This window comes from Lissotriton vulgaris, chromosome 2_1 (assembly GCF_964263255.1).
Source record: "Lissotriton vulgaris chromosome 2_1, aLisVul1.2, whole genome shotgun sequence".
NCBI lineage: Eukaryota > Metazoa > Chordata > Amphibia > Caudata > Salamandridae > Lissotriton > Lissotriton vulgaris.
This window is the reverse complement of record NC_141687.1, coordinates 1,324,966,833-1,324,981,130: the sequence shown is the minus strand read 5'-3', so window position 1 is coordinate 1,324,981,130 and position 14,298 is coordinate 1,324,966,833. Positions and strand designations below refer to the sequence as shown.

The 14,298-nt window shown below is 48.9% G+C and overlaps 1 protein-coding gene across 6 annotated transcripts in view; it reads right to left on the bottom strand.

The window, feature by feature from the left end:
- KALRN (kalirin RhoGEF kinase) overlaps positions 1–14,298 on the bottom strand; it is a 1,626,736-nt gene that overhangs the window by 456,206 nt on the left and 1,156,232 nt on the right. For all 6 annotated transcript variants that reach the window (XM_086957084.1, XM_086957086.1, XM_086957088.1 and 3 more), the window contains exon 30: positions 4,816–5,006. In XM_086957084.1, the coding sequence (XP_086813210.1) occupies positions 4,816–5,006 (191 nt within the window). The remainder of the gene's footprint in view (positions 1–4,815; positions 5,007–14,298) is intronic.

The following is a 14,298-nucleotide window of genomic DNA, read 5'->3' as shown; positions in this document are numbered from 1 at the left end:
TACCGTGAACCGCAGTTAGCGCCGGTGGGCAGGCAGGACGGGGATGTGAAAATAAGCGTCCTGCAAGTCCAACGCTACCATCCAGTCTCCCGGGTCTAGGGCAGCTAAGACCTGAGCCAGAGTCAGCATCTTGAACTTCTGCTTCCGGGGAAAGCCGTTGACCTTCCGCAGGTCCAAGATAGGCCATAGGCCCCCTTTGCCCTTCTTGGGAACCAGAAAGTAGTGGGAGTAACAACCACACCCTACTTCTGGCCCAGGAACGCGCTTGATGGCCCCCTTGGCCAAGAGGGCCGTAAATTCCTCTTGCAGAAGCTTCAGTGATCCCCAGACACACGGTGGTACTGCAGTGGTATGGCTGGAGGGGTCGCCTCGAAGGGGAGGGAGTAGCTCCTTTGGACGATTTGCAGCACTCACCTGTCCGACGTGATGGTACACCAGTGGAGGAGGTGATGGCAAACCCTGCCCCCCACTGGCGTCGTATGGGCCTGAAAGCTCGGACTAGGAAGGCTTTGAGGCAGATGCTGTGGGGGTGGATGTGGACTGGCCTCGCCGTTGTCCCCGGGCACCGCCACGGCGGTTACCACGTCCGCCATAGCGCTGGAAGTTAGTCTGCAGCTCGTGGCGGGCAGGACGTGTGGGGGCGCCCCTTCCTTGGCCACAAAAAGAGCGAAAGGCAGCAGTTTGCTGGCGCGGAGCCGACAGACCCAAGGACTTGGCCGTAGCCCTGGAGTCTTTAAAGCGCTCAAGCGCACTGTCTGCCTTGGCGACGGCCATCAAACGGCATGTCCATAAGGGTGTTTTGGACATCAGCCGAAAAGTTGTCGGACCTCAGCCTGGCGTGGCGGCGAACCGCCACAGTCGTAGCAGTCGCCCTGCCTAGCGTGTCCGTTGTATCCAGCCCACATTGGATGGAATACCGTGCCGCATCTCGACCCTCCACAAGGGCTTGGGTGAGTTTAGCCCGGGCCTCCTCCGGGCATTGTGGCAGCACGTCCTCGTCCCACAGAGAATGGGTATAACGGCCCAAAAGGCACGCGGTGTTGACTGACCGCAACCCCAAACTTAGTGAGAAGAACATCTTTTTACCATATTGTTCGTACCTTTTGGATTCCCGATCAGGGGGGCTGTCGGGAATGCGATCTGGGAGTTAGAGGCCTGGATGACCAGGCTCTCGGAGGCGGGGTGGGTGGACAGGAAACTAGGGTCGCCCGGGGCCGGGCGGTGGCGTCTGGCCATGTTCCTATCTACAGAGGGACCTGTAGCGGGCCTGGACCAAGTGCCAAAAGAACATCAGTCAAGACCTCATTAAAGGGAAGTAGAGGCTCCGAAGAGCTTGGCTGCGGTTTAAGGAACTCAGTGAGGAGGTTAGTCCTCAGGGCCGCGACGGGGAGCTCAAGAGCCTCCCTCGTCAGCACCACACTATAGGCAGCCCCCTCCTCCGTAGCCACGGTAGGAGGGGAGACAAATCCAGTGTTGGGCGAAGTGTCCAAGCCACTGGCCTCCCCTAGCTCACCTGTCCAGTCCTGATAAGACTGGCACTCCCGCGCCACAAGGTCCTCAGACCCCTCCCAATCCGCCTCGACCTACATCTCCTGGTACTCAGATTCATAGAAGAAATGTTCTTCTCTCGACGTCGAATGCGGCGTTCCGACGTCGGAACCGGATCGAGGGGGGAGGAAATCGGGGACGACATTGTCCAGGGACAGCGTTGGGTGTGACACCCTGGGGGTCGACGCCGGCGGAGGGTCGTGAGGTTGACCAGTGGTGACCCGGATCCAGTGGGGCCATGCGGCGTCGGGACCGAAGTCGCCGACGGCGTCGGGGCCGAAGCACCCGACGCCGCCGGGTACGAAGCCGCCGGCCCGCCAGGGCCCCCACACTAACCCCCAGGGCCCGTAGGCACCTTCGTAGGGCCCGTCGAAGTAGATCGATTCCTCATGGCCACAAGGACTGCGTTGATCTCCTCTGGCGTCACTTTCAGCCCAGGGCCCGGCGGGTATGGAGCTGGCCGCAGCGCCTGCGGCTCCCGCCGAGCCGCGTGGGCGGTGTCGCCCGAACCCACCGGCTGCATCGCACGAGCGTCAGGGGGAGTCAGAAGAGCGGTGTCGCCTCTTCGACTTCCTGTGCCTCTTACCGGAGGACTTGGAGCCCGACGAGTGGTGTCGACTCACCCAGCTGTGATGACTCCGGCCCCGCGACCGGTCCCTCGACCTCCTCCTGGACCGGGACCTCGATAGGCGCAGGGCCGACTGTCTGAGCTTGAGGCGCTAACGGGATCTCTCCTGCCTAGCTTTCAACGTCAAGGCCCGACAGTCGAGGCACAACTTGTCATCGTGGTCGGGCCCCAAGCAATGTAGGCACCGGCGATGGGGGTCGGTAACCGACATCAGTCGGCTGCATTGGGCACAGGGTTTGAACCCGGGCATCCCTACCGGCACCGTACGTAGTCGTCCGACTCGAAAAATAGCTCAAAAAGATCGGAAAAGTTAAGTCAAAAATTGACTATGGGTATCACTATTTCCGAATCGGCGCTTGCTGGCGCGGAAAAAAAAAAGAATTGACGTCAGCGCGCGAGGGCGGCGTCTAAGTACTCCAGCGACGTCATCCCAGCGCCAACGACGCCGGACGTGGAGCCGCAGACGAAGCCTACCGACGAGCAAGGGTACTGCTACGCAAAAATTTGCGGATCCAGACTGACGCCTGGAGATATTCTAAGGTAAGGAATTTAATACTAACCTGTTTCTTTCAGATGCCTTATAATGACTGTTGCCTTTTATGGACTAAACCTTTCACCTAGTTCCATGCCGAGGGTGAGTTTTTCCCAATCGATATTGCTAAGACGTCATCCATAGCATATATGAATAATTTATGAGAACACTCTCCAGGAGGTACACTTCACCTCTCCCACAGACAAAAAGTTTAATCCCCAACGTAATCCACATACTGAACAATGGGGAACATACGCACATAGACTGTATCAAAACAGCACCTCTTGCTATCAGTAGGCAGGAGGGAACCGAGACTTCAGGGCCGACACACTGACCAGAGATACTGTGGCTCCAACATGCCATCACTCCAGCTGACAGTGGTCTGACGATCCCTTGCGGGGTGTCCAGCTCAAGTCCAGGATGAAGTCCCACACTCTCACTATTCAGGTTTGGGGGTTTGACTAAATCCTAGTGGATTCTTGGCTCTTAGACTTGTCTCTTAGACTTAGGTTCTAAGTCTTAGGCTCTTTTGCAACTCCTCACATGCTAGGTACAATTAGGTAGATCTAGACAGGCATCTTAGGAATACGCACTTTATTTTATAAATGTATTTCATATTCATGTATGTGTTCATGACTATTGCAAAATGGTAGAACAATATGATTTCCTTTTATTCACTGTACTACTGGTTCTATATCTCTCCTACTGTGTAGCAGTTGTAGCAGCGCACGTATTTTACATGAGCACAACGGTACAATAAATTCTTATTGTAAACACACTCAACTGTTTCTTCTGTGTATCTATCTTAGAGCAAAACAAGCAAACACGGGTGACTGAGTGAAAATAGTATATTGTTTCTACACGTCTGAGGTTCTATTATTCTGAGGTTGCCAAAAACGAATCTCTCTGATAACAGGAGATTCTAGTGGCACTGCGAGCTAGCTAATGCGAAAATACAGGCTGATATATTCAGTGGGGGTGTACAGAATCAGTTTGCCACCAAGCCCACAGTATATGTTATCCGTAAACAGCGTAGGTCCTGCATGAAAGGGTACTATCGGAACTACACTACAACCATTTGTCATGACTGGGAACCAACTCAGCCTATCTGGTGTTTAAGGTCAATTTGTTGAGCGCCAATAAATTGATTAAGACTAACACCTTTTATTTACAGTGCTAAACAACAATTGTTATGGTATGAAGTGCTACATGAAAAATAGCTTTTTTTCTGCTAAGGGGGATTCTTGACTCCAGGTTAGAAAGTGTAATAAGAGACAAAGGTTGCTGTTTCTGTGGTGTTAAGAGTATGAGGACCCCATCATTGAAAACATGAGGCAAGGAGAGACTCAGAAGACACAATAGCGGCAGGTTTGGTGAAGGGTATTCTTAATCATGTACAACATACCTACAAATTAAACTTGCAGGAGTAGGCAAACTGAGATGTACACACTAGGATTAGAGATATACTTGCAATTAGCACACTACCTATGCAATGCCAGTCAAAGAAAGAAGTTTCCTAGGCATGTGTGAAATAGTACACAGTTATTCATTTTTTAAATAAACAAATATTACACATTTTGCATATTACTCGAGTCTCGGAGATGATCATAGCATTTTTTTTTAAATAATGACCTTCACATTTTTTATTGAAATTTCATCAAATGTATTTACTTTTATTTGTTTTGTAAAGCTGTAGCTTGTGACAGAGTGCTACTTATTAGCGCTAATCCACCAGGTTACACAGCTGGTTGACCATTCTGACAGTTATGCTACTGCGTACTTGCATACAGTAACTCACAGGAATATCCCATTCTCAAAACACCACAGTGGTGGTTATCCATCTTGAGCAGACAGTCTAGAAGGTCTTATCTTTGTACAATGTCATGAACTGCACACATTCACAGAGACCCAGGCCCCAGGATCGGAATTGCAACACTACTCAAATGAGGTAATTCCCACCATTCAGTAATGTGTAAGGCCTATAAAATGTAGTCTTGAAGATCTTCAAACTGGTTATCTGATATCTGGTCTTTTAAAGGCAAACATTAATGCAGTCATTGACGCAAACAGACACAAGCATCGCTGTCACTACTTCTCATGCACTTACCAGCAGCTTGTTCTTGTAAACATATTTTGTGTGCCCTGAAGAATCCTTGATCTCTTTGCTAAAAACCAAGGAGATCTCGAACAGGAAGAGGTGCCTGTCCCGCCCTTTGCGAATCAAAGACTTGGGGTCCCAGACCTGGAAGGAGTCCTGAAGGATCAGTTCTCCTTGGACATCAAAGTTTTCATCAAATCCTGAAAGAAGCATAGATATAAAATTTCCCATGAGCAATTGCGAAACACAACCCAAAATAAAGATAAGAAAAAAGAAGCTTCTTAGCATGGAGCACGTTTTCATGATCCAAAATACAGAGGATACACTTTATACCTTTGAAAAGGCAATTAGAGCCCAGTTAGAGGGTGCACATTTGCACAAAATGATGTTCAGGGAACCGGGGACATGTCGATTGGCAATGTCACAACTGCTCTAAAGAAAGCGATCAACGCCATACAACAATACACAACCAGGGGCGTTAATCCGTTCATCAGTATATATACTAAGACAATATGACAAATAATGTAGAAAAAAATAGGTTCATCAGTATATATACTAAGACAATATGACAAATAAGGGAGAAAAAAATAACTGCAGGGATTCATCTAGACACAATAGAGAGAGGGGCCAGGACCAACGACCCTGCTTTAGTGACAAAATATCCATGTACATAACTGCATGGTAGACCCCAGTAGTGACATTCACTTCACTACTCGCCTCATTCCCAATATATAGAGACAACTGTGCAATCGGCAAGGTGCCCAACCTCTGGAAATGTGAAACCCCCCCCCCAATATTTAACCTCAATCCGCACTCATTTCTTTTATGAAGAAACTAACCAAATCTCAGATTCACTTCTTTCTCAGCACAAAGGATCATGCGAACCGACAAATCAAGGTGCATGATTTATGGAGAATACATACTGTCAAGTAAGACTATGCCACCTTACCACACGTTTGTTTCTGCATGCAATTACTAAGTGGTGGTTATAACAACCACGTTGTAACAAGCATGCCATTACACCGCAAGTATGAACAACCACTTGTTATATAGGGGGCGTTGGATGTTGAAATAGTATAATTATTCCAACTCCTGTCTGTGCAACAGTATGGAAGGTGTTGGATTTTAAATCCAACACCTTCTGACACCTATAGCAAGTTGTTGCTCCAACTTGCGGAGTAAGGCATGCGTTGTAACAACGAGGTCATTGTAACAACTGCGGTGTAATTACACGCAGTGTTTCGGATTCAGGGTAAACCATGTTTACCCTCAAGTAAAACATGCACTATGTTTCTGGAGTGACATGGTAATATCAGCAATTAATGTATGCCAGTTGATGCCGGTGGTGGGCACCAGTGCACCTTTTTGGGGACTAGGACTTATTTTATCAACATCAGACTCTTAATCAAAGTCAGAGGCAGAACCGCAGAAAGAGGAGCACGAGGAGGAAGAGACACTAAGGAAAATAGTGGCGAATGGAAAAAGTTGGTATGGGAAAAGAATCTGCAAGAGATAGGAAATGTGTACTCCCTAACCGTGCATGCAGCAGGGCTGCTTCCTCAGGGTGGGGCTTTGAAGGGAAAGTTGCCAGCCAGGATTACCAAGAACCCAGGTGCTGTGATAACACTCCTAGACTGGCAGCCTTTGGACTGAGCTTTGCAGCTCTAGGTCCTTTTAGAATCTGCTCCACATAGATTGTTACTCTGTTCGCAACCGGAGGTCCACTTTCAACAGCACACAGTCTTCTGCTAATAAAAGGCACCAACTTTTTTAATCTTGCCACAAACAAACTACTTAAAGATCTTTGGTTCCTTAGGGACTTACTCTATGGTTTTCACAGGGAACATTGACAAGCACCCCGGTGTGCTATGGAGCTTACACAATAGTAGGACACTCATTCACACTTTGACACAGTGCCCCTTTAGTGATACCTGGGGCAAACTACTTCATCAGCAGGCAATAAAATGGAATATGAATGGGAATTTAAAAGCAGTTTCACATCATGACCCCTCAAAGGTTCCACTGCTGTTTGTGCAGGGCATAGTGCTGAAGACTATATGCCTGCCATAAAAAAATCTTGCTACTTACTCTGAGACTTTTTAATTTTTCATTTGGTTACTGAATGATTTGAATTTTCTGCCCGAAAATATGTCTTTATTTACATTTTGCAAGCGTTACTTACATACAAATGTTTAAAAAAAATCAAACCATCAGCATAACGCCCTTAGCCACAAAAACAATCAAACAGATTAGCATATTAGTGCCCTGTTCCCCAAAGCGCATTAGCATATTAGTGCCCTGTTCCCCAAAGTGGAGGGATAGTCCATTATTGGTGCTTTCCCTCCACGAAGTAACGAGAAGGTTGCCGGTTGAAAAGGGGGGAGAGGTGGCTCGTGGAGGAGGGGGAGAGGTGGCTCGTGGAGCAGGGGGGACAGTGACCAACAGGGGAGGCAAGTGAGACGAGGAAGCAACACACTAGCGCATCAACGACCACTGACGTCCGTTACAAACCATCCGTTGGGGCCCAGGGCAAGGAGGAGGTGGGATGGAAGGACTCTCTTAACAGCGTTGCATACTCCAACCACCCAACCTTCGCACGTCATAATCGCACCACTTAGCCATCGTCATTAAAGTAATTCGGCCATCACTAAATAATGTGGGGGTGCCATGGGATCGCCAGGATTCAACTCAGACTCAACCACTGTGTCAGCGGCCTCAGTCACAGCCTCTGGTGAGCTCAGGGCAGAGTCACCATATCGCCTCCCTGTCGTTTCCCAGAAGATCTACCGTTGCGCCCCAGATCTTTAGGTCCTTTCCCACGTTACCATCTGAGCGGACCACCTGGAGCCGTAAATCATCACCCACTGCCCATTTCACTAAATCAGCCCTCCATTTACTTCCCTTCTGTGGCGCTGGGCTTACCCGGTGAATTGCAATGCGTCGTCTGGAGAGTCCCACACCCAGCTGGGCAAATTTGTATCTCATCTTGATACCTTTATGAGGGAGTGGCAATAGTCCCAGTAGGCAATGCATGCTGTTAGTTCAGCTTTTACACCTGTTACTCTCTGCAGTTCCTGCAATATTTCCTCCCAAAACGGTTTCACTCCTTGGCATGACCATGTGAGGTCAACCAGGGACATCCTGCATCTCACACATTCCGCAGAGCGTGTCGGAAACATCTTATGCAGGCGCTGCAGTGCCAGGTACACTATGTAAGTAGTAGTATTGTGTCACCTTAAATCAGATGTTAGGAGCCACTTCCTGCACCTGTGCACGTCGCCACTCTCCCTCCAAGAGGGGGGACTCTAGGTCCCCGTTCTCCTGATCTTGCGCTGATGTTAAATCTGTCTTCCTATTGTTCTTTAGGGCAGGAGATGCTACCCCTAGTGGAGCCGGGGTCCAACATCACTCACAGAATGTTCGATTCGCTGGGTTCATCAGGTAAGGTTCTTCCATAGCTCCCAGACCATGCGAGACGCACTTAATTATTGTATAAATTGCCCCACACTTCCCTTCCTCCTCCATTGTCATGAAGGTGTTGTTAAGTAATAGATCTCCCGCTCTCTGACATCTACCCAACGTGAAACATACACAGTGTTCCGTATGTATATGAATGGCAACAACCAAATAGGGAGCAACTTAGCATAGGGCACACGTCTCAGAATGTGAGCGACAGCCCTTTCCCATTGTGCATGTGCATCCTGTGAGACAATAAAGGAGGTATGCGCTGGCAATCTGCGGCCTCACATAAATAACTTGGGAGCCGATCCCTCCAGTAACATCTTTTCCCAATTGGACTCTTTTTGCATCACAAAGCTGCATATTGGAGCAAACCTGCTGTACAGTGTAAGGTCTGGGAGGTCCAGTCCACCCTCGGCCTGGTCTAGCTTTAGGACCTCCATCCAGACTCTGCTTCATTTCCCTGCCCACCCCAGGGGTAGTAACAATCCATCCAGTCTCCGAAACAAGAAGTTTGGCAAGACACAGAATGAGCTCGACAAGACGGGGACAAATACATATAATAGAACCACAAATATGAGCCATATTGATTACATTTTATTAGATGTCAAACTATGGCCAGGTGTGATGGATATGGAGGTTGGAACGACTACTGATAGTGACCACAACCCCCTTGAGCTTACCATGTCATCACTCTGGGCCAAAAACTCTAGCGACTCAAGTACGCCTCTTATAACTAGAAAAGTTTGTCCTTCTAATGACAAGAGGCGACTTAAATGGGAATGAGTAGCTACTGATAGAGCAAAACTTGAGGATCATGGGCAGCTGACAGATCCGATCTGTGTTGACAAGGGGGTTCGACAGGGCTGTGTGCTAGCCCCCACTTTGGTTTCACTATTCATTAACAGAGTCATCCAATACTTAGGGGAAGTTCCAGCTGACGCACCCGTGCTGGGTGGGGTCAAAGTAACAATTTTATTGTTTGCAGACAACATGCTAATAGTGTCTAAAACACTAGGGGTCTGCAACTGCTTTTGGATGGATTTGAGGCTTTGTGGATTAAGAGGTTTAGAGGTTAATACCTCGAAAACTGAACTACTGTTGATGAATCCCCATAAAACATTAAAAAGCAAAATGCTGCTGGGGAGGGAATTCCCCTTGAGAGAGTGGCAACCTTCGCTTATCTGGGTGTAACCCTGTCTGAGAAAATGGTATGGAAAGATCATATTATGAAGCAAAACCTTCAGCAGAGGCAGACAATTGGGCATTGATTAAGGAACATAGGATATCACAAACTAAACCAATAGCTGCCCCACTCCAGATTTACGATCATAAGATCCTGGGTTCTGCAGTGTATGGGGCTAAACTCTGGGGATTGGAAAATATGGAAGATCTCATGGTTACTGAGATTACAGATCTATTTGCTCCCTCCCCAGAGCACACCACTCCACCCACTAAGGTTAGACATGGGCAGACCTTCAATTGTGGATAAAGCTAGGCTTCAGCCCCTGCTTTTTTGGCTGCATTTTAAACTAACCCCTGAGCTTTTCCGCTATGCCGCAGTGCTTGGTGAAGTTTGTACGCTTGACCGGTTTAAGAAAATTAGGTGGTTCACCAATGTTAGATCATTGCTCACAGCGATAGGCTTGGGGAGCTCATGGGAAGCAAAGATCTTAGTTTATTGCCCAGTAAAGGTTCGGTTAAAACCCAATACTGGAATTGGGTAGCGCAGACCTCTGTCACACAACCATCCGTGGGTCGTCGCACATTTGAGTTCAGGGAACTTAAACGGACATGTACCTATGAACTATATATGGAGGTCATCACTATTACACAGGATAGGAAACTATATATCCAATTTAGATTTGGTTTCCTTCCTGTAGCACAAGTTACTGACCTACGGTAACACAATATATCTGCAAGAAACAGTAGTTAGTGTTAGATTCCTTACCTTAGAATATCCCCAAGCGTCAGACTGGATCTGGACAGTTTTCGTTATCAGTACCCCTGCGCGTCGCTAGGCATAGTCTGCGGCTCTGCGTCCGTCGTCGGCATCGTGATCGCCGGGATGACGTCAGAGTACTTAGACGCCGCCCTCGCGCGCTGACGTCAGTTCTGTACATAGCTTTCCTCGCCAGGAACGCAGAGCCATGATAGAAACAGACACTGGTGCCATGAAACTAGGGCCCTAAAAGGGATGTCCTTAACCCTAGATATCAGTTCGCAGAACGGGGAGGATGGGTGGGGAGGTAAGGAATCTAATACTAACTACTGTTTCTTACAGATATATCGTTACCGAAGGTAAGTAACTTGTGCATCTGAAAGAAACAGGTTAGTGTTAGATTCCTTACCTTAGAATAGGTACCCCAGCAATACCAACCCCGGTGGTGGGTCTGCAAACCAAGATCACACCAGAAAGTCCTGGAGAACGGAACGGCTGAAGAAGCCATCTCTCCGGATTTGGCTGTCCAGGCAGTAGTGTCTATCAAACGTGTGCAGCGAGGCCCACGTAGCTGCCTGGCAGAAGTCCTGCAAGGGGACTCCCAGACCAAGGGCAGTAGTAGCCGCCGTGGCTCGAGTGGAATGGGAACACAGCCCAACTGGAGGCTCCTTCTTAGCCAAGGAGTAGCAAACCTTGATGCACAAGACGACCCACTGAGAGATGGCTCGCTTGTGCACCGCCCGTCACTTCTTAGCGCCCACATAACCAACATAGAGTTGGTCATCCACCCGGAACTGGCGTGTGCGATTTAGATAGAAGGAGAGCGCACGTTTTGGGTCCAGACGGTGGAGCGTCTCTTCCTCTTTAAAGGGATGTGGAGGCGGAAAGAAGGTGGGCAAGGTAATGGACTGCCCGATGTGAAAGGCTGTGACTACCTTGGGCAGGAAAGAAGGACGAGTCCTCAGAACAACTTTGTCCGGATGAACAGAGAGTAAAGGAGGTTTTGAAGATAGAGCCTGGAGCTCACTCACTCTCCTGGCAGAGTTGATGGCAACCAGGAATGCAGTTTTAAGAGTCAGAAGATGAAGAGGACAGTTATGAAGTGGCTCAAAGGGAGCGCACATCAAATAAGTAAGAACACGATTCAAGTCCCACTGAGGCATCACGAAATCCAAACCCTTTATTTGAGTAGTTGATTGACAAGGACAGCGCATCGCGCATTATTCCCTTTCTGACCTCAGTGCCGGAACCATATCCTGCAATATACTGAACCACCAGCACACCCCTCAAAGCAGACAATCTAAACTAAATCTACGGCATTGGGTCTATTACTAACAATGAGATACCAAAGGAGGAAGTAGATACTAGTGTTTTTGTTCAATATCTTTAGGAAAAGCACAGCGTTTTTCTTTCCCTCGTAATTAAGTTCGACAAACAGGGAGGACGGTGATATTATCGCTATCGTTTTTTTTAAAAAAAAGCTCGGACGATCACCCTAGTCTATTTGCAAGTAATCCATTAAGTATGTACTTTTTAGAAAATTACCAGAAATATCCCGAGGCCCACATATAATAGAAAGAGAAAAAACACTGATGCAACGAATAGTGGGTGCAGTGGCCGTTTTTGGTGACCATCTTTGTTAACGCTCTAGTGCTGGCAATTCACCACCATCACTTCCGGGTTGAAACCGACTGATCAGATGCAACTTTTACGCGGCAGTTTCGGTACATAAATAAGGGAACCCCAGACATGCTCCAACATCCCACGGAGCAGCACAGGGGCAGGATTGAGGAGATTTGGCTTGGCGGTGAAGTGAGTAAGACTACAGCCAGAAGTCTTTAAAATATGGCTATATTTAAACGCCCGTAGAACTGACCTCAATAAGCTGGTTCCATTCCTTCCACAGTGATCGCTAGGACAATCCTCTGATGCTGGCTCATGGGGCACGCCAAATAACTGATATATGTATGTATATTCTACGTTCCTAGGTTGTTTGAATGACGTACATAGAAATATTCCCCAACCTTGACCTTTTGGTAAAACGATTATGAAACCGCTTCGCTTAAATATGTGCGCCACTTTCTCTTCATAACCTGCGACCTCCGCAAGTGGCAGCACCATCTTCCCATCACATTTATTTATTTTTAGTTGTTCCTTTGAAAATGAGTGTGTTTCATGTGTGTGTATGATGCGATCCGTTTGATACAAAGTATCACTACAAACGAGTAATTTTGTCAGAAACAACAGTGTGTTTTGCACTAATAGGCTTACACACATAATGAAAGAAATTATGAGAAAAATATTTAACTTTTTCTTTTACAAGTGAAATACGTAAATCTCTTGAGTAAAAAGTACCGTATGAAATGTCTGTCAACAGTTCCTTGACAATATGTGTTTTTTTCCCTTTTCCCCCATTTTTAGGTCTCGCCTGTCGATGCGCATGCGCATCGAGCAAGGCGAGAGTATTGGGACTTATCCACTCTTTATCCACACTGCAAGGAATCGTGGCGATTCCTTGCAGTGCCCGTGACTTTTAAGCTCAATGCGCATGCGCATTGAGCTTAAAAGCGCGTGCACGTCCGTCTTTGTTTACCCGCTCCGCCCCCTCCCCTTCCCGCCGTGTCGCATTTCTCCTCCCCCCTCCCCTCTCTTCCCTCCGTCTTGTTTATTTTACCCGCTCCGCCCTCTCCCCTTCCCGCCGTGTCGCATTTCTCCTCCCCCCTCCCCTCTCTTCCCTCCGTCTTGCTGCCTATGGGCGGCTGTGCTGGCAAGCAGCGCTGCTTCCTCTCCTCTTTCTGTTGAAACAAACAGCAGGGAGGGGAGGCGTTTCCAGGGCCAGCTCACTCTCGCTCTCTTCGTCTTGTTAGGGTTTTCACCACCAGAATCAAGGAGTGACAAACCAGCCAGTATGTACATTTTCAATTCAGAACGCCACCTTTTTTATGCACACTGATTTACACAATATTTCAGCGCAGTGCCCCGTTATTATTTCAAGGCGCTACATTTGCTCGTGACAAACATCTCGCAAACCATTTCAGCGAGCAAAGACGCGCCTCGCGCTGCCTGCGTCTATGTGACAGCGCGAGACGCTTCTTAAAATAGAGCAGCGGTCGCTGAGCTCCGGTTCAAGCCCTCGTAAACTTTATTTTTTCAATGCAATACGTCTGTTCCAAAACAAGCAGGCCCTCGGCCCGCCGCTGCCGCTGCACACAGGCTCCGTTGTGCCGCCGCGGTGAATCACTCCTCCTGCAGGTGGCGCTCACCAGCGCGCCCTGTTATGAATGCTGCCTGTACCCAATGTGCCCTCGTTCCTCGCCTGTGCCCGGACCCCCGTCTTTTGCCTCTGGCTGTGGAGCGCTTCTCTCTGTTTCCACCTCGTCTCCCCGAGCGGGGGCCGCACCTGGTACCCCCTCCAGCCTCACACCCTTTATGCTTCCTGTCTAATGAACTGTGTTTCCATCACTGCTCTCTCTCCCTGCCAATGTCGCCTTTCTCTCCCATTGCCCTCTGTCTATGACCCTTCACCAGTCGCTGTCTCTTCTTCTCTGCCCGTCACCTCTGCAAGGGGGTCTCCCGTCCTTTGTTGACATTGTCACTCTCAGCTCTCCTCACGCGCCCTCTCTCCTGAAGTGTCAGTAATCGCGGCCGCCGTTTCTCCCTCCCCTCACCTCTCTCCCTTCTTCCCTCGATCTGTCTGTAACAGAGTCACTGCTCCTCCCACTCTCTCTCTCTGTCTGCCTGACGCCCTCTCGCCTATCCTCCTATCCTGCCATCTCTCTCACATCCTGCCATCTCTCTCACATCCTGACATTTCTCTCACACTCTCTCCCATCCGGCCATCTCTCTCTTCACTCACCCTCACTCACCCTCAACCCCTCACCCTCACTCACCCTCAACCCCTCACCCTCACTCACCCTCACTCACCCTCACCCTCACTCACCCTCAACCCCTCACCCTCACTCACCCTCAACCCCTCCCCCTCAACCCCTCCCCCTCAACCCCTCACCCTCACTCACCCTCACTCACTCACCCTCAACCCCTCCCCCTCAACCCCTCCCCCTCAACCCCTCACTCACCCTCACTCACCCTCA